This window comes from Halyomorpha halys, unplaced genomic scaffold, assembly GCF_000696795.3.
Source record: "Halyomorpha halys isolate HHAL.00 unplaced genomic scaffold, Hhal_1.1 Scaffold1156.1, whole genome shotgun sequence".
Classification (NCBI taxonomy): Eukaryota; Metazoa; Arthropoda; class Insecta; order Hemiptera; family Pentatomidae; genus Halyomorpha; species Halyomorpha halys.
In genome coordinates, this window is record NW_027105369.1 from 336,839 (window position 1) to 357,148 (window position 20,310).

Consider the following 20,310-nt stretch of genomic DNA (forward strand, 5'->3'; position numbering starts at 1 on the left):
AAAAGGATAACTAGGGGCTTTGCGCTCATTGTGGGAGATAGAAAGGAATTTCGTTCAGAATTCTAGTGAGGAGGGTGATTAGTAGTTTTATGGTATTTTGAAGATCCAACAGAAAGGATGACATTATTATTATTGTGAAATTTCTTCACTCCCTAAAAGTGCTGTCCAGGGCAGGCCACCCTCCCCCGGCTGTAGAGCCACATAAGTAAGTATGTATTAATTATATTATAATTTTAAAGAATGCAGATGAGTTTAAAGAATGAAAATACCCAAGTACTTCAAAAGTATGATATATTAGAATAAATTAGGTACATATATTATATCAATTACAATGATAAATGAAATCACATGTAGCAAGGTAGAAAAATGACAAGGAACAAAGTAAAAAAGGATTTCTTACAAAAAATTAATAAATGAAATTTGTAAGATGAAACACATGTAGAAAATTAAAGAATAAGATTATAAATTTCAAATAAGTGATTGTTATATAGCTATTTATCAGTTCTTTTTTTATTTAAACTATTAAGTACTTAATGAAAAGACTAGATTAGAAGTTTTTTTTTTCCATTTCTAAATAATTTATTTAGAATAAAATAGCCTGGAATTTCCCCAGATATACACTTCAACTGAACTAAATCAGTTTATTACAATCAATTAAATTAGTAGGGTTAAGTCAACCCATTTTAGAACTTTAACAATTTGATTAGTGGTCATTATTGAAAACTACATTATGTTTAATAAAATATTACTTTTGTATAAGCATCAGAAATTAATATAAGATTATGATAGAAAAAAGAATTACATGAATGAACTTTTTTCCATCAAAGAAATAGAAAAAATTAATACATCGAATACTTCAATATTTTTGTTCCTTGTCAATGTTTACAATGTTATATGATTATGCTTGCATACATTATTGAAATATTAATTATGTAAAGTGATATTGAGATAAATATTAATACATTAACACTTTTTAACAATACCAAAATTACAAATAGAAAATATTAACAAAACTTATAAATGGCTTCACATAACACAAAATGAAAGGTTAAATAATAAATATTAAATCTATACATAAATTTAACATTGTTAATAATTTTTTAAAAATAAAATAAATACTAACAAGAATATGTAAAAGATACAAAATTAATTTAATATTACTAAAATTGAAGAGAAAATAAAACTAATATTTAATGTGTTTAATAAATACTGTTAATCACATAAAAACACACTGGTAACTGTGAGATAGATATGGAAAATATAGATATTAACATGCAAATTGAACACTTGAAGCTTGCATGTAAGATAATTATTCATAAATATACAATTTTTTTTTTGTTGAGAATAAGTCATAAATAGTTATTTTAATAAGACACTGAAGAATTATAACTAATGCATAGTGATAATATATCGTATTTTAACACCTGTGAAACAACATTTGGAAAGAGAATAATGATCCTAAAATATATTCCAAAAACATTTATATTTTATGTTTAAAATACTTGATATGTAAATGTCACGAATATGTGATATGCACCTCACTAAATAGCACACTTCAGATTTTATTGTAGAAAATCACAATTTCAATAGCATTTATAAAAAATATGCAGTACATTTATAGTAGATAAATTAATATTAAAATCTCTTTTAGCAAAACATTGATGATTTCACTTGCATAACTAACACCACATAAACACGGATAAATTGCATAAAAATATTAGTGCATTTGCCCATGAAGTTTTGTCACTAGTGCGCGTTTAGTAGTGAATGACATTATATAAAAAAGTTTATTGTTTTTTAGTGAGACATGTGCAAGTGCATTTAATGTTGACTAATATTTAATATTGAGAGAACAGAACCTTAGCATTAATATTAATTTGTTATTTTATATCGATAATTTGTAAATAAAATATTTACAATCATTGAATGAAACAAAAAAATTGAAAAAGCATTGCTAATTATCTGGTCTGATAGGCTTAATTTATTACATTTCTTTCCTCTTAGTCAAATTTTAATATTTTCTAAAAAAAATTGTCCTCATTTATATAAAGTCATTTATGAATAACATTTTTTAAATTTTACAATAATATATTATACATTAACAATATTTTTTAAATAATTTAAAAAAAAAAATTCTTGGCCATTATGTTATTAATGTTAAATAATAATAAACATTCTTTATTCTTCCTAAACATCATGGTTAACTTCAAAGCAGGTTCGTATCTCCTATACTTACATATTGCTACTTCCTACAATGGATATTGAGAAAGGGCTAATGTAGACTTTGATCAGAACATAATGAGTACACAATACTATAAGGTACAAGTATATAATTTTTGTACACCATAATATGCAAGTAAGAAATGTTTTTGAGAAGTAAACCGCTAGTATACTAGGAAGTTATCATAAAAAGGTTATTCAGTAATAACTGACCTTCCCAGATAATAATTGTCTCAAAAAGTTTATTAACAAGTCTTAATTACACAAATATGATATGGTCTTAATATTATAACCATAAAATTTTCATCATAATCATTAAGACTCTGGCATATGAGAATAACTCAGGACAATTTTTTTGAGCTCTAAAGGTCAGATTTAGTCTTACAAGCTCCTTATTTATACTTGTAACCGAATGATGAGAACATCTCAGTAAAAGTTATTTCCAAAATTGAATACCACCTAATCATTACTCACAAACCATATATCACAAAGCTGCAATAACTTTCATACGTAAGATTAGTTAAACAGTTTTTATATATTAAATTACATCCTAAATGAATTTTTTTATCGAGCAACAAGGGCCATTTAGGCATGATTTGTAAGTTCATAAAGTATTTATAGTTGAGAAAAAACATTGGTTGTATATAGTTTAAATATACACAATTTAAAAATTTAATTTTCTAATGTGAGTAAAATATAAACAAATCCTTAACTAAGAAAACTTTCTCATGTTAAGAATAAGCATTTAATCACTATCCTAAAACAAAAATTATAAGGCTGTTCTAAAGTTTATAGTAAAATAAGCAAATAACTATTAAAAATACTACTGAAAAAACTTACTGACTCAGCTTAAACCAGTGACAGCGAACTTAAGAGAGACCAAGTCGAAATTACATAGCAATGAAATGCTTTGGATGCAACTTGTTATTTTTAATATCAAGACAGAACTTTGATATCCAATGCTTCTTAACTCCAGGTCCACGCCTGGACCTTTGGATGGATAATAATCCAAAATCAATCAAGAGAATTATAAGTGCCATTGTACCATAACAGAAAATTTGGATTATTGGATAATTACACAATCCTGAAAAACCAAGCATTACTATATTCACAATTTATTTATGCATATGTTTTATTAAGGTCATATTTGGTTTGAAATGCACGAAATACTTGCAACAATTGAAATTTGGTAAAGATAATATACCAATAATTTGTTTGTTTGCTTTGAAATAAATGAACATATCAATAAAAACTTCCTTTTTTATTTGAGTTACGAATATCATTAAGTTATGGATATTTCTATATGTGATATCAAGGTAAAACTTTTTTTTTATACACTATGTTAAATAAGTTCGTCATCACCGGCTTCAACTGTTCAAAAGTTTTAAGCTATTTTAAATACTTATTACATTATTACAAACTATATTTTTAAGAAAATATATTTAATGTATGAAAATATACAATTGATGCTATATTAGAAATAACTAATTAGGGTGTAAATACAATTTTAATTTTGAAGTAGATGGATGAAGAAAGAAATAAACTGGTCATTAAGTGGCAAAACCTACAAATTTTATAACTAGCTAATCTAATTAATAATTAAAACTGGAGACAAGATTATTCACACAAGGTATTAGCGACAACACGAAAAGGGAAAATAATTTTAATACATTAGAGCTGAATCCTAAAGGAAAGCTAACACTGACTTTACTAATGTTCAGTGTTTGAGGTATATAGTTCTCAATATCATGAAAATCTTATATACCTTTAAACAAATATTGCTAGCTACACGTACAACAAGCGCATTACTCTTGTAATAAGCCTATAAATATATATTTATACATCTTTCATGGATGTTACGTTATGTAACAACACTCTACAGCAAATGAAATGAAAAAAAAACATAACATCTGTATGTAATACTATTTACATAATACTAATAAATTACGCAACATATTATGAACAGTTTATTCCATAGGTTCAGGTTCCTTTAAATGTGCTATTTACTTATATAAGAATTACTTACAAATATTCATATATAAAAAACATTTATCACAATAAATTAACACACTAAAATGGAATCTTACATACATAAATACTATCAGTGGTTAAATACTTACAAAAACACACATTCATACATTGTTACAAATTGCTACTCAGGTACATTATATCAATTTATAATGCATACCAGAGAAAATAGAAAACCTCTACATATTAACAAAAAATTAAGTAATAAATCTTTATATTTGATACAAAGTAAACTATTACAACTAAAATATTAGTAGGCAATAGAAAAAAAAATCTTAGAAGTTACTTTTTTGTACTTAATAGACTATACTCTATTTAATAATCAACAATGAATAACAAGGATAAAAAATTTAATTGAAAATATTTTAAATTCAATGGGCCAACACCACACACATAATTAGCCTAAATTAACAATATTCCAAAATATTAGTAAAAGTCTTAATTTGAATCTCAAAAATATTTCTGTTATATATATATATTTTCTTTTTTTTTTCACTCATGTTAAAGATATTTATAATCTAAATAAGAACATACAACATACATTTGACTTTCATTTCTAAGTGAATTTGAGATGATTATGAAACATGGTATTTCAATCACATATGAAATTTAACTTAAATTATTGTCATAATCATATGATGTGTTGGATTTTTTTTTCTTTTGGTGTTTTTTTTTTTTTTTTTTCAAATCTAATATACAGTAAAATAGATTATTACAAATCACATCATAATAAATTGAATAGTTCTGAAATAGAAACCCCTTTTAGAAACATCCATCAGCAAACAACACGACTTGAAATTTATGTTCAATTTTATTATTTTTTTGTTTTATTTTTTCAAACTATTGCAAAACAATTTATTGGAACATGAAACCATTTAACACATAAATATTTCATCCTGAATTTCGATACCAAATCCATTTACAACTTAGAACGAAGTAGATTCTTTAATGCTAAGAATAGAACATGTATATAATAAAATAAGATGTGCATCTATATTGACATACCATGCATGCTATTCCAACTTCAAATAGCTAATAGTAATTTTAATTATAACCACTCAATATTACCTAACCTCTATAAGTAAATAGAAGATTGTGCATGAGATACCATAAACCAATTGCATTATGTGCTCTATTTAAATAATAATGCTAAAAAATACTGTTTTCAACAATATACAAACCAAATAAAATTTTGTCTTTTTTAACGTAATTCATATAAAAATTGTAGAGGACCAACAAGACATATCAGAAGAGAACATAAAAATAAAATAAAATGTCTAATTAATAGGCAGAAGGTGATGTAACAGTGCTTGAAGTTTTGATACGTTCACCCTGAGCTATTTCCCCATTCTGTATGCTTCTGAACTTCAAGAAACAGTCATAAGCATAAGCAATCATATTTATATACCCAAAAAACTGAAACAAAAAAAAACTTGTATAATGGATACTAATATTAGTATATATTAATAATAAATATTATCAGATAATAAGCTGTGCTAAAAACTTATACAAAGCATACAAACAAATTAGATATAGCGAAACTTCGATAATCCCAACAGGAAAGATAATTTTTTCTGTATTACAGAAGAGTCCATTATGAAATTATGCAATGATAAATCTTCACTTCAATGTTGAGATTAGATCTTTTCAGGGAACCTAAGAAATATGAGCCTGATTGCGGGTGTATCTATGAACTTTTTCTATAGCCTCAGTTAAGGGAACAAATAGGGCCCATTTTCAGGGTCAGTAGGATAACTAAAATGGTATACGAATAAAGAAGTAGAGTGGTCATCATCTGGAATTATGGAGTTGTGAAGAACAGTAGACTATCCACCATCTCTTAACACCGTCCACTATCACAGTAGAAACCACTTGGTGGAAATATTTTATTGATGTGGAAGCATCAATGATATAATTATTGTTGAAAAGGTTTTGATTAAAATATCAAACTATTAAAACAAGAGCGAAAGTGCCAGAGAAATAATATCATCAGATGAAACGGATAAGTACAACACAGTGTTAATCAATGCAGTAATAAGATAATAATATTTTAGTGCATTGAAAATCTAAATTTTGTATAAACAAAAATTATTATAACAATGAAATCTTACTGAAACAACTCCAAAAACTGCTCCTGAACCCATATATGCAGCACTGAATGTTGATCCAATCATCAGAAAAAAAGCCCATATACCAGTATAGATCAATTCCTGTAACAAATAGAGGCATAAAAAAAGGTGCCCAAATATTGATATAAAATCATAATGATAACCCAAATTTACTGTGAATATATATGTATAATAATCATAATGATAACCCAAAGTTACTGTGAATATATATACATAAGTTATATTTACATGATGTGTAATATAAATCTGAATACCTAACTCCCTCTGTCAACAACTCGAGAATGTATAAATATAGGATTACTGATAGAATAAAGCAGTCTATTATCAGCAACCGTGAAAGTGTTTTCTTGTTCCTTATTTCCTTTTTTTTTTAGTTTCTCACCCGCTATCACATATCTTATAAATATATATATATATATATATTTGTTATATGTATACATATATATAAGGTTGGCAAATAAGTCCTTTCGGTTTTTGTATTCATGTTTTTTTATAATAAGTCATATTTTTCTGATGCAATTAATCCCAACAGAGGATTGTTTATCCTATTTGTAATATGTTAACAGTTATGTCTGTTGACCCTTGTTAAGATTAGGTCAGTATTGTGTTTGTGATCCAGCTTAGAAGATTGATTGAAATATTGTGCATTATAGGCACATTTTGATTTATTACTTCAAAAAATGAAAGTGAGCTGCAGAGGCACATAAAAATATTTGCCGGGTCTATGGGGATAATGCCTTCACAGAGCGCATGTGCCGAAATGGGTTTGCCAAGCAGGGAATTTTGACATAAACGACGCAACGCGACCTGGTCACCCACAAGAAATTGAAACCATTGATGTTAAGGTGATACTCAATCAAAATCCATCCCAATTAGAGCAAGACATTGCAGAGGTCCTAAACGTATCACATACAAGCATAGAAAATCATTTGTGGAAGCTTGGCTACTTTTTTAGGCTTGATGTTTGGATCCCCCACTCTCTGACTGAAGCCAACTTAGCAACACGGATTTCCATTTGCGATTCACTGTGGAAACGTCAAGAAAACAATCCATTTCTCAAAAAACTTGTGACAGGGGATGAAAAGTGGATTGTCTACAATAATGTGGTGCGAAAAAAATCTTGGAGACCCAACAATGAACCACCTGGAACCATATCTAAAGCGGGATTGCACCCAAAGAAAATAATGCTTTCTGTGTGGTGAGATTTCAAGGGTGTGATTTTTTATGAGCTGTTACCACAAGGTGTATCGATCGATTCCACTCTATACTACTCACAATTAACAAAATTGGGTGAATTGATTCGAAGAAAATGTCCAGAACTGGCAAATCTAAAGGGTGTCATCTTCCATCATGACAACAATAGGTCCCACACTTCGTTAGTCACCTGCAATAAATTATTAGCCCTTGGATGGGATCTTTTGCTCCACCCTCCCTACTCACTAGACCATGCTCCTAGTGACTACCACTTATTCCGGTCTCTACAAAATTCCATAAGTGAAAAATGGTTTGAAAACGAACAGGGTGGCAGGTGATGTGAACCTTGATCACTTTTTCGCTAATAAACCACAGACATTCTATGAACATGGGATTATTCAGCTGCTGGAGGGATGGGGTAAAGCAATCGAAAATAATGGACATTGCATTGTAAATTAAAATAAATATTATGCACAAAATATACTTAGTTTTCTTTCAACCAAAAAAAACTGAAAGGACTTATTTGCCAACCCTTATTTTATTTATTTATTTTTTTTTATTATTCAACAGAGCTTTGCACTGAACAGCAACAGAGGTATCCATAGTAATTAAAGCTTTGTAGACAGTTATATTTAGGGAACAGCTTCAAATTCAGCCAAACCTTGACAGAAATTCAAACTCCATGATCTCTTGGTCTCTCTTTCCATCTTTCAACATTTAACTCCCTTAGATCCTCCTCCAAATCGTCCAGTAATCTGATCTGAAGAAATCCTCTTTGCCGTTTACCATCCAGTTTCCAAAGCATCTTTTTGATCAACATCCTCTCAATATGTCCTATCCACCTTGGACCATAGGACATATTGCTGCTCTTGTCCAATCTTCGGAACAGTCGATTGTTTTGACGATCAGATATTTTATTTTATATTTTTCTTCTTTCCATACCTCCCAAATTAAATCGTAATTTGTTCCCGCAAATCACTGCCACCATATTTCATCATCTCTGAAGTGATCTTGTCAAGACCTGGCGACTTAGGGTTCTTCATTGATATAATTATATCTATTATTTCTCCCTTCTCAGGAGCTTCCACTTCTGTACCATCCTGTGCCTTACCCAGGAGTTCCTTTAGATTGAAGCTCTCTTCAGATATTTTCTCAGTGGCTCTTGTGTTCAGTAATTCACTAAAATACTGGCTTCACCTTTCAAGAATGGATGATATTATAATAATACTGGACTTAATACTCTATTCTACATAACACTTTCCAAAAATTAAAATTGTGGTATCTTTAAGAAGTTTGAAACTGAGCTTTCCAGCCAATAATATTAAAAATCATTAAATACATTAATCACCCACTTAACTCTTCAATTATGGACAAAATTTCAATTTAAGATTTTCGGTTTATGTAGTTTAGTTTTCTGACAATGATTGCAAAAATGTGATAAGCACTCAGCGAGTTTAATTTGATTTAAACAAGCCTCTGTTAGCAGAAAATAAATAAATAGTTATTACTATTTTTTTCTTCCTTCTTAACTGCAACTCTGATGATCTGTTTCAAATTAAGTTATGGTCAATGTACCATGTTAATATATATACAAAATTAGATAAGCTTCTCTTGGGTATACAAATATTATATATTAGAAAATAAAGTTGATTTTTTGCAAAATTTGAGTGTTTTCTACACAAATTTACAGATTTTGGGGTTTTACCATATGATTTTGCATATTTTGAGTTTTTTACTGCAGTCTTTCGGTTTTTCAAACATGAAAATCCGGTCTCTAGGTAAAATGTAATGACTATATAAGTTATATTTGTATAGTTACAGCAGTACAAGTAGATATCAAAACAAAGAGTAAGTTAAATAAACAAGAGTAGGTCTGTCTCAAAATTAATTCAAGCCTTCTCAGGCTGGAATAGGACCTTTTGGCTCAACCATGCTAGGAGGCTTCAGCAATGTACACACATACTTGCCACAACTTAACCAACTTTTTTATTAACTGTTAAAAAAATATATATATAATGTAATGGTTATATGAACCATTTAAGGCCCACCAGGCCGATCTGGTATAAAATAAAAAAAAAATATTAATTTAAAAAATAAAAATGTTTTGGTTCTACTTACAAATTTCAACCAAGGTATCCTATAAAATTTCTCGACAACGTGAAAAGCGTAGCAACCAAGCAAAATTCCTGTGACCCAGAAACCAAAACCACATATCAGACTAGTAAAACTCATATGTGCAACATGTGAAAATTTAGAAAAAGAAGCAGAAAGGAACACCAGAAGGTTGAGAACCTGTAAAAAAAAAAATTAAGAGAGATATTTTAAAAAGTTAACTTTATTAAAACTTAATAAATGGGAAAAATCTATATTAAAAAACAAATACCCAAATTAAAATTTTTTTTCCCTAAACTTTCTTTAGCTCATTAAGAGCACAGCGTTTGTCTATAGTTGTGAGGTTTAAGATCGCCATTCTTCATAAAAAGATACAATATCCTAATTGAAGTTACAGTTAACTTACAATAATGTGAATATCTTAATGTGTGGTAAAGATGGTTGGAGGGGGGGTGCGGTCAGCAAATAAACAAAAATTATTTAGTTGTGCTGACCGCACTTCCTGACCATCTTCTCCATATATTTATAGTGAACTGTCAACACCCCATAAATGATTAGGACCAGACCTAGTTTAGATTAACAAGATAAGTGAAATGATACTTAAAATAAACTTGAATAACTTGTGATTACATAAATATCATCACATGTGATTACACACTTTATTTTAGAAATATTTCAGGGACAATTGTGATGACGAAATGAAATGAGTGTATGTGTTTAAATTTGAACCCTGACAGAATCAGTATTGTTCAGGTCCAAGAGCTGTCTGAAAACCCCAGGATGTAAGAATGAAAATTAAAATGATTTGTAAGTAGTTCAAGCTGAGGATCATAACCAGTGAAGCAGAAGGTAACAGTGAGCAGATCCTATTCACATTCCACAGACATATTTAATGAAGGACTATGCTAAGAGAGCAACAAACTACCATGACTCTAGCAGTAATTTTGCCTCTAAGGCAAACAAAGAAAATATTATTATTTTGGTGATATGTTACAATGTGTATATTTAATATTTAAAAAGTTGTAGTTTGTTTCATGATTTTAAATTAAGAATTATTTACAATTTATAAATAATTCCTTTGAAATATAGGGTTATTAGATGTACTAAATAGCATTTTAATGCATTGTATTGATAAATAACATTTATTTAATTAAGTTTATATAATATAAATATTTAATAATTTTGAATCGTAAATTTAAATATTTGAATAAATGCAATTTTGAGGTAAGGCTTTCTCAAAGACATCAGAGCAATGCAGTCTATATAAAACAAAGGCTGATTGTTATGCATTTGACTCAAGACTCAAAAATTAATCAATACTTATTTTCGAACATAAAAACTTTAACTGACATTAGGCATTGAATAGACAGAAGACAAGTAACTTCCCAGAGCTCATAATAAAACAACACACATCTTTTTCTGATCATAAAATTATTTTTCAACAATGGTGGGAGTGAGTTGCTGAATTATGATAAATGTTAAAATTTGAACTTAGTAACTTTCCAAATATAAGTGAACTGTGTAATGGTGAATTAAGTCAAAGATAATGATCACAATCTAATAAAAATAATAATTTGCTAACTAATATATTTCTAAACAACTTAATTACTATGGTGAAGTGAAGTTTTGTTGGTAGTGCTTAAAAAGAAGGCCAGTACAGCAAATATGAACTTCAAATGGATTATCAAAAAACAAGAATTAATTGATATTAATAAATAAAATTTATATTTTGCATTGTTAATGTTTAATTTAGATTTATGTTTTATTATTTAACTTTTGTTATTTCTATTGAATAAGAAATTGCAATTCTTATATAAATAAAATATGTTTTTCTCTATAGTTCAAGCAATCCTGGAATCAAATAGGAATCAAGCTAAATTTTTAAGAGATAGAAATATATTAATTGAATTAATATTTAATAAGTAGAAATTAATATAATTCAAATTCAGTTCAATTTAATTTTATTTCTGTGTGTTGTTTTCAAAATTACAAAAACTTATAGTAAAATGTATTTTAGTATAACTGTTTAAATAAAGCAGATATCAAAACACATTTAAAAAACAAAACAATATACAAGAATGAAACATAAATAGATGTTTTAGTTTAGTATAATTACTAATTGTAAAAACACCTCCCTGTAACAAGTATTAACCACATATGTTAAACTGTATTAACCACATACATAAAAACATTGTTCCACGTTTGACTTAAAAGAGGACATGTCTCAACTCACTTAATCACTAAGGTGTTAATAGTGAATACCAATAGATAAGCTAAGAAATTTAGTCACTATAAATTACATATATTAAATAGATGTAGAAAAACGAAGCAAATGTACTTAGGTATAGATAGATACTGAATTTTCGTGCAATATCATTTTTTGTTTCTTAGCTCAGAATTCCGCAAAACCTTAACCTCAACAGAAATTTGAGTCATGTAAAAGACATTCAAATAACATTAATTTCATATTCCATAAAATTACACATTTGGATATGGGTGTTTATTACACATTGCACAATTTGGGTTTTTTACAGCATTAAGAGTAATATATCAGAAACAATGTTTTTACCATAGATAGATAAAATATTAACTGAAATAAGAGAATTTTTTATAATTAGGTAAATCAACTGAACCCAGAAAGAGTTCAAAATTGTTGTAATCAAAAAGTTAATAAGCAAAATCAATTTATTCTAATTATAATAATTAGAAAATCAGTCAAGTACAATTTTCCCTGTGGATAAAAAATGATTAGATTCTAGGAAATTGAGTCACAGAAGTTTCCTGTAGATAAATCCACAGAGATAAAAAATGAAAGACTAACCAACAAACTGTTTCAGACATACAGAATTAGAAATAGGAAGTCCTAAATTGATTATGGGAAGATTTGCGTCCAGCGATTTTGCCCTAATGATGAGTTAGCAAGAGGTCACCAGCAAGAACATAAGACATCACAATTACATTAGATGACTATTAAGAAGCTAGCAAGACAGATAAATAAATAGAAATGCAATTAATTTGTTCAAAGTTCTTCAATTTTGAGTTTCTGGTTCAGATGATTCCAGTACTAAAATTTGTTCTTATATTATTAACTGAGTTGTATTTTTTAAAAGAGAGGCATGCTTACTAAATTGCTACTTCAGGATTACGCTATGACCCTGTTAGTAAAAATTGATCATAACATTGTGCTATTAATGTTATTTGAAATGAAAGTATAATTAGTCATTTAATTAATTTTCTATTTCAATAAGTTAACAACTAACAAACTTATCTTGACTTTACTAACAAAAGTTTATAAATGTTCATTTTTTACGTACAAGGCATACAAAGGTGTAAAAAAAAATACATAGTTAAAAATTAAAAAAATAAATTATCAAATGATGTTTCTAAAATTCTTTCCAATAAAATTTCAAACTAGTTTGCAAAGACAGTTCTAATTTTGTAGATAAAAAAAAAACAAAAAAAAAACTAAAACACCAGAACCTGATTTATAAACTATAATTCATAACAATCTATTTAACATTTAATAGATTACAACTGAAAAAATATATATATATAGTTGACCATATAACCTTAAATATAAGAAGATGGTCAGGGTTGAGGTCAAAAAAGAACAAGTAGTTTTTAACTATTAAATAGTTTAAGTAGTTAAAAACTATTTGTTCTTTTTTGACCGCACCCTGAGCATCTTCTAATATTTATATTATTAATGGTTTCAAATTAGAAAAAAAATTGTTCAATTCAAAATTTAACGGATCAGAAAGTTATGTAAATAGAGCAAAACATTCCATGAGTTAAAGCCACAAGATAAAATGTTGGAATAATTGTACACAGTTGTAATCACATCCTTAAAAAAATTATTTCCTCTTCTTGATGATAAAATTCTTTTTTATAGATACTAAGTTCTAAATATACTTTCCTCATTCAGATTTAATATTTTCAGTAGGAGAAGAAAAACTGTAATCTATTAATGAGTTTTATTATATATAAATACATATATATCATATCACTTGCTCATGAGATACAACTTATTTATACGTTATATGTATAAATATGAAGAATGGGTTATGACTTAATATCACTCTATTTCCATTTATTACTAAAAATATGAATGCTATCACATTTTTTCAAAGGATTGGGAGATAAAAACTTCAGTTGACATTGAGGCCAAAATTTGCAAAAATATAAATCAAATTATGATGTCAGGTTATAAACCAAAATAACGATTGATCATTTTCTCAATTTGTATAAGGGAATACATATCCTCCACCATGTTGGAGTAGTACTTGTGAACTAGAACCTTTTTATATTTACAATTGTATGATTTCAAGAAAACTTAAAAGATAAAAATATAGTCAACAAACATAAAATGGCACTCTTTTTAATTTTCAATTTAAATATTATTTAATGATTAAGATCTGTTTGAGGATAAGAAGGATTGTGCTAATATTGAGAATTTTATTGAATAAACCAAAATATTTAAGAAATTTTAATATATAAACAAATTATTTACCAGTAAAACTAATACACCTTAGAATGAAAAGGAATTATAATATGATTATATTGCACAGAAAAAATTATAATTTAGAGAAATCCACAAAATTATATTAACCAACACCTAAAAGTGCTGAATGATTCATGAATGTGAAACAGCCCCTCATTGTATTCATATAAACAGGTCAAAAAGAAACTAAACAAGATAAATGTCGAAATGTTTTTTGTTTTTTTTGCACCTCCCAGAGAGTGTATTTACAAATGTATTACTATATGTACATAAATAGGAAACATGAAATATATATATATATATATATATATATACAATGAAGGTAATTTCATTACCACAGACCATTCTAAGGCAACAATTTTTTTTAATACTAATAAAAAAGAATACAAATAAAAACTTTACAAAAAGGGTAAAATTACTTACAATTTCTACGCACTTCAGGATACCAGGCACTGTTCGGATGTATAGTGGGTCATATCTTATGTCTGTTTGAACTGTTGTACTTGAAGTTGTTACTGTAGTAGTAGTGGTATGATTAACGGGGAAACCTTGTTCGGACATCATTGGGATAAATTATAAGTACCTACATAGGCAATAAATATATGATATAAAATTGTAAGAATAATGAAACAAATAACTGTAAACAAATTAATTAATGTAATTATTGGTAACCATAAAACCAGTATTTTATATAGGTCCTGGTTTAATTAATGGAATTTACAAAAATAAATATAAAATAATGGTAATAAAATGAAAACAAATTAATTAATGTAATTATTGGTAACCATAAAACCAGTATTTTATATAGGTCCTGGTTTAATTAATGGAATTTACAAAAATAAATATAAAATAATGGTAATAAAATGAAAACGGAGATCCGGTAAAAACAATATATGCGAATAAATTAGGATATTAAAGTACAATAATATATCACATTATTTCTTACGAACCTGAATGAAACGCAAAAAAAATAAAAATTAAAGGTTTAAACTAAAAAGATTAAATACTTAGACTCCACCCCCACTTTACACTACATTGACTCTACCTCCATATGTGAGCGACAGAAGAGACATCTGTTGATATCACTAAGAAATTATAGATTACTAATAGAGGGGCGGATTTTTCCTTCTAGAACAACAGAATTTGTAAACGGTACATTTTTATTGTTCCATTTGATTTTTCCGGACCATATAATTTAATAAAAACAAAAATCGAGTTTTCCAATAAAATCTGACTGGAAATATTAAAATGTGAAAAATTCTTTTAAAAAAATGTCAATTATAGTTTGTTTTTTGATGTTCTTCTCATATCTGTTTATAATATGAATTAAATTAAAATTCACTTATTTTATTCATATTTCTTTTTGGTGGTCTCGAAACCCTCGCTTATCCTTCCCAACGCCTGTAAAAAAATCAGTTTTGGTTAAAACCTCTCTTCTGTGAACTCGGAATATATTCTTTGTACAGAAAAGCACTATAAAAAAAAAAATGATTCCCTCTTTTCAAAAATTAATTCATGATTATTTTAAATGAAGCTTGTAAATCGAAAGTTTGTTACTCAAAAATTTTGTATTAACGCGCATCTATTGATATTTTCTATCAGTTAATCTCCAGAAGGTTAATTCATAAGACCAAAATGATAAATGTGCGAGACACACTTCCTAAGCTTGGCAATCCCGTTTATTGCCGATTACTGTTACGCTGAACGCTTTCAAAGTGAAAGGAGTGCGACGTTCACTAAGTCCTGGATCTGAAGTCCTTTTGGAATCTGATTGGTTAATGTTCAATTATGTATTCCATGCTGCATGAAAGTACTGACGTAAAGCATATTATTATGTGGTCAACCTAAGCCCTGACACTGACGTTTTCATTTTCGGCATTAGTAACGAGTTATCAAATTTTAAAGTCAAAGATTGTACAGTGACTGTGTGTCAAAATGACACGTTTTAAGCATGCTTTATGCTGCTGAGGACCTTGACAGGACTGTGACTTGCATCTAACCAACAATATATGCATTTACAGTGTGGATAACACCCCGGCCAGTTTTGGAAATAAAAAAACAAGCAAAGGTTATAACATCCTTGGATTCTGTTAGTTGAGCTGGTATAGGAAAGGTAAAGCGACCTCACAGCAGCCATTAGATATCGTACAAGTTTGCAATTACAGAGCAGAGGATCGTGGTGGACGAACTGTGGACAAGCATCAGCCACAGCGAATTGGATTTGGTGAAAAATTGACGAAACTACTTTGGCCTCAGGTGCTTTGAATTTTGAGAAAATGCATTGCTCGCGGGCTTCAGCTTATTAGTGGCTATAGAAGACGAGATGTTCCAAGTATGGGCCTGTTGAATTCACAAAATTTTAATTCCTTGAAAGATCAGCGGCTAAGCTCCTTTCCACTACTTTAACAAATTAGAGTTTGGTCCGCCAAAAAAGTGATTTGAGCTATTTTTTCTTTTGCATAGTGTTATTTAACATCCCATGAAGCCTCATGAAAAATTGGTTAATTTTTTAAGATTTTTCATTAGCTCGAAATATTGGTCCTTTGAGAATCAATTATAAAGTTTTAAAAAAAGAAAAAAAAGTTTAAAGTTATAAAGAACTGAGAATGTGCAATTTTGTAGCTTAAATTTCTGAATTTGTCAGTTTGAGATAGTTTTCAACAGAAAATAGCAATTCTGTGACAATTTAGTCGAGAATAACTGTTCTAGATAATTATAATACCTTTTATATTATTATTTTTTTGGTAGGGCGTAAGAAAAACAAGAAAAAACTACCTGGTCATTCCTGATATAGGTAGTGTTTTTCCTACATGTCACCAACCAATTCTAGCCAGTCACGATTCATTGCGTCAGTTTGTCATGAGTGAAAAAATCTGTACCAACTGCATTCCTGCACCACAAACGATATCGATAAATTACAAGAATAGCTCAGCGCTCGTGGCCTCTTTCCTACTATCCCTCCCACTTAACCTGCCTGCCTTCAAGAACTCTGAAAGCACTTATGTCCCTACTCTGTAGGGCAGGATTTTTTCTTTTGTTCCCCATGGCTGAGATTTCGGCCATGTTGGGTAAAACTCGGTTATGCCAGACTGCCGTTTCACGTTTACTTTAGGTACTATTACAGTCGTATTTACTAGCTGAAACTGCCAGCACTCAAGAATTGCTGTGGTCATTCATGCTGCAAAAAAAAATAAAAAAAAAATACTGTGGTGGTTGCTGTAGGCCGTTAAAGAGTAAATTTTATATATGTTTATGATTCTCTATACCGCGGTGCAATTATTCTTTTGAAATATTAATTTTGAATATAACTAAGCTAAGTAAACTCTTAAACTTCAAATTCTCATTGCCGTACATCAATCATTCTCATTATCACCACCGAATCACTGTTCGTAATTTAAGAAAATTACCGAAGTATAAAAATGTTCTGAATGAAGTTGTACATAATATATTGTTACTTTAAGAAATATAACATTGTATAATTAGCTTTAATAAAACAAATTATTTAATAATTGGTCTTGTATCTTGAAGAATCACCCAATATATAACCACTGTTTGACTTTAGCTGCATTAGTTGGAATGCCGAAAGTTTCCGGAAGCAAGTTGATGAAATTTATATTTACCCAAACCTAAATCCAAAATAAAACAAGGATAGAATTGATTTATCATTATTTGTCAATTGAATTTTTTTTCATAATAAATGAATATCATGGAAGGATTTCCAAAGTAAAATATCAATACCAAGATCTACTTGTAGCGTGGGAGTAAGAAGCTCATCTACAATCCACAAGAGCGCAGCACCTCGAGCCACACCGAAGCTCTCAAATTTATATATTATTTTCTTTTATAAAAACATATTATTAATTTTTATACATACTACTAAGCAATGTCAATAAAATAATAAATAAACAATGCTAAAATAACGCACGAAACTAAACTTTTTTCTCATTTCCTAATTTTTATATTTTATTAATGAAAAATACTTAAAATATTAGGAGGTGATAAAACTAAAAAAAAATCTCGTAATAGAGCACAGGTCCACAGGCATCACTTAAGATAAGTTCGGTTTATATTCGATCCTGATTTCTAAATGATTGTTACATTTTGTCCACCCTTGACATAATCTTCCTCCTCTTCCGGTTATCCCTTCGTAGGCTCCAGCGGCTATAACCCTCCTACGCTTACCTCGGAGCATACCTCCTACGCTTCTGTCGGAATAATACCCGGCAGGACGAAGGCATCTTCCTGCATGTCTCTGGCGGCTAGCTACCCTTCAGATCTGCATACCTCCTTCGTGTTTATCGGAATAATACCCGGTAGGACAAGGGTTCCATCCTCTGAGATGTAGCGGTTGTCACCCGTTAGTCTCGTCCTACCTAGACATCTTCCTTACCTTTATAAACTGAACACGCTTTGTCGAGGTCTTCTGAACAAGCAGGATAATCAAGAAAAGAACCCACCTCGACATACTATTCTCTTCGAAGAAATGTGATCTTCAAACTCACAAATACCTATAACAATTTTCAATTTTTTGGTAGCTTTTGGTTACCCTACATTAAAAAAAATAAATATTTTCACACTTTGACTCCGGTTGATAATCCATTATTTATCTCCATTGTCTATGGAGCAAGTATGACGATAATATGTCGTCAAGGCAGGTCACGTTTCTACCTTGCGTTTGGAGGGGTGGGAAGAGCTCTAGCACACCCATTTCTTCTTTGATTATAGTCCAATAAAAATAGCTTTAAATTTAGCTGTAACTGGAAGGAAGTGTAGATTAATTTCTATCTACGGATTCTAATCTAAAAATGTTTGAGAAATAAGACGGTAAAACGTATACCACTTACTGAGGGTCCGTAGCTCTAATATTGGCCGTCTTATATTTTTAGAATTATTACCAATAATTCCTCAAGTATTATACGTAGTTAAAGTATCATTATAAATTAATTAATAGTGTATTGGACAAGCTTAAATTTGATTCCTAATAGAGTTCTTTGTGTTAAATAATTCCTGAGATACAATTTTTCCAAATCCAATACTGATTACTAATAAAAACGAGAAAAAAATTATTTTGTAAACTCCGGGCTCGCATTCTTCCTTTGTACCTACAGGAGTAGTACCCAGCAGGACGAGGTTTCCATCCTTATATAGAACTTATGGCTGGCACCCATAAGTCTCATCTTATCCTATATACCTCCTTATCCTATTTTGAGAACGCCAATGCGTGCTCATTACCTACCGTCAAGATTATCTACCATTATCAATTGGAGTCAGCTCGAACACAACCACCTAGACATGGTTTTCGAGATAATGAGTATTGGATCAAAACCGAGCGAATTTTTTTTTTTTTTTTTCTAGAATAAGGTAAACCTCCAGTATTTTTACCTGGATAGTTAAATAACTTCTTTTGAAGCATATTTACTTATAGTCTAGGTAATACTTCGCCAACAAAATTGTACTCCACCTGGCCACCGTATTCCAGTAACATTACGTTTCTTTTCAAAATAGAGCATGAAATCCCATATACTTACACATCTTATTTCATACCAAAATTTGCGCAATTTAATACCTGAAATTCTATCAAGTTACTTGAAATATATCAGAAGTTATTGGCAATAAACCTAAAAATGTAGGGCGGTCATTTTGAAAAAAGCTAGGGTATTAAATCTACGTACCCTCAGAGAGCAGTACACCTTTTAATAGCGTCTTCTGCATATAATTTTAGATTAGAATCCATTGGAAGAAATTAGTTTAAAATTACTTCTAGGTTAAATTGTAGTTTTACTTCACTATTGTCCCGAACTGTGTTTAAGTATTAAACAGTAGTCCTAGCTTCCACGAGCTACGAACGTTCTAGGTCTTGCCGCCTTCAAAGATTTTTACACTTCTTCAAATTTATTTTTTGAAGTATATAAATTTATTTACTTTTTTTGTATGTATTCTTTTATTTTACAAACTTCTAATAAAAATTTTAACACGCTCAAAAGATTTTCTTTTACACTGTTTTCAATTATTTCGCGTTGTCTAATTGTTTTTTATAGAAATTATGGCGGTATACAATAACTTTCTACAGTTCTTATTCAGTAATTCAGTTCAAAAACCCGCCAAACATAGATGTATCAACTGATT

General features: G+C 29.1%; 1 protein-coding gene across 1 annotated transcript; it reads right to left on the reverse strand.

The window, feature by feature from the left end:
* Positions 1-274: 274 nt before the first annotated feature.
* LOC106688568 (CKLF-like MARVEL transmembrane domain-containing protein 8) lies at positions 275-15,249 on the reverse strand. Its single transcript, XM_014433079.3, has 5 exons — positions 15,135-15,249; positions 14,608-14,767; positions 9,690-9,863; positions 6,360-6,458; positions 275-5,664 (listed from the first exon to the last, which is right to left on the reverse strand). Exons 2-5 carry the CDS (start codon positions 14,746-14,748, stop codon positions 5,530-5,532), a joined length of 549 nt encoding a protein of 182 aa, XP_014288565.1. The 5' UTR covers positions 14,749-14,767; positions 15,135-15,249; the 3' UTR covers positions 275-5,529.
* Between the last annotated feature and the right edge of the window lie 5,061 nt (positions 15,250-20,310).

What these genes read in the sequence shown, in the direction of transcription:
- LOC106688568 (XM_014433079.3), bottom strand. Translation starts at nt 14,748, where the DNA reads ATGATGTCCGAACAAGGTTTCCCCGTTAATCATACCACTACTACTACA. An exon ending in TCCTGAAGTGCGTAGAAATT is followed by an intron (nt 9,864 to 14,607) that starts GTAAGTAATTTT and finishes TTTTTTTTACAG; the next exon opens with GTTCTCAACCTTCTGGTGTT. An exon ending in GGATACCTTGGTTGAAATTT is followed by an intron (nt 6,459 to 9,689) that starts GTAAGTAGAACC and finishes TATTTGTTACAG; the next exon opens with GAATTGATCTATACTGGTAT.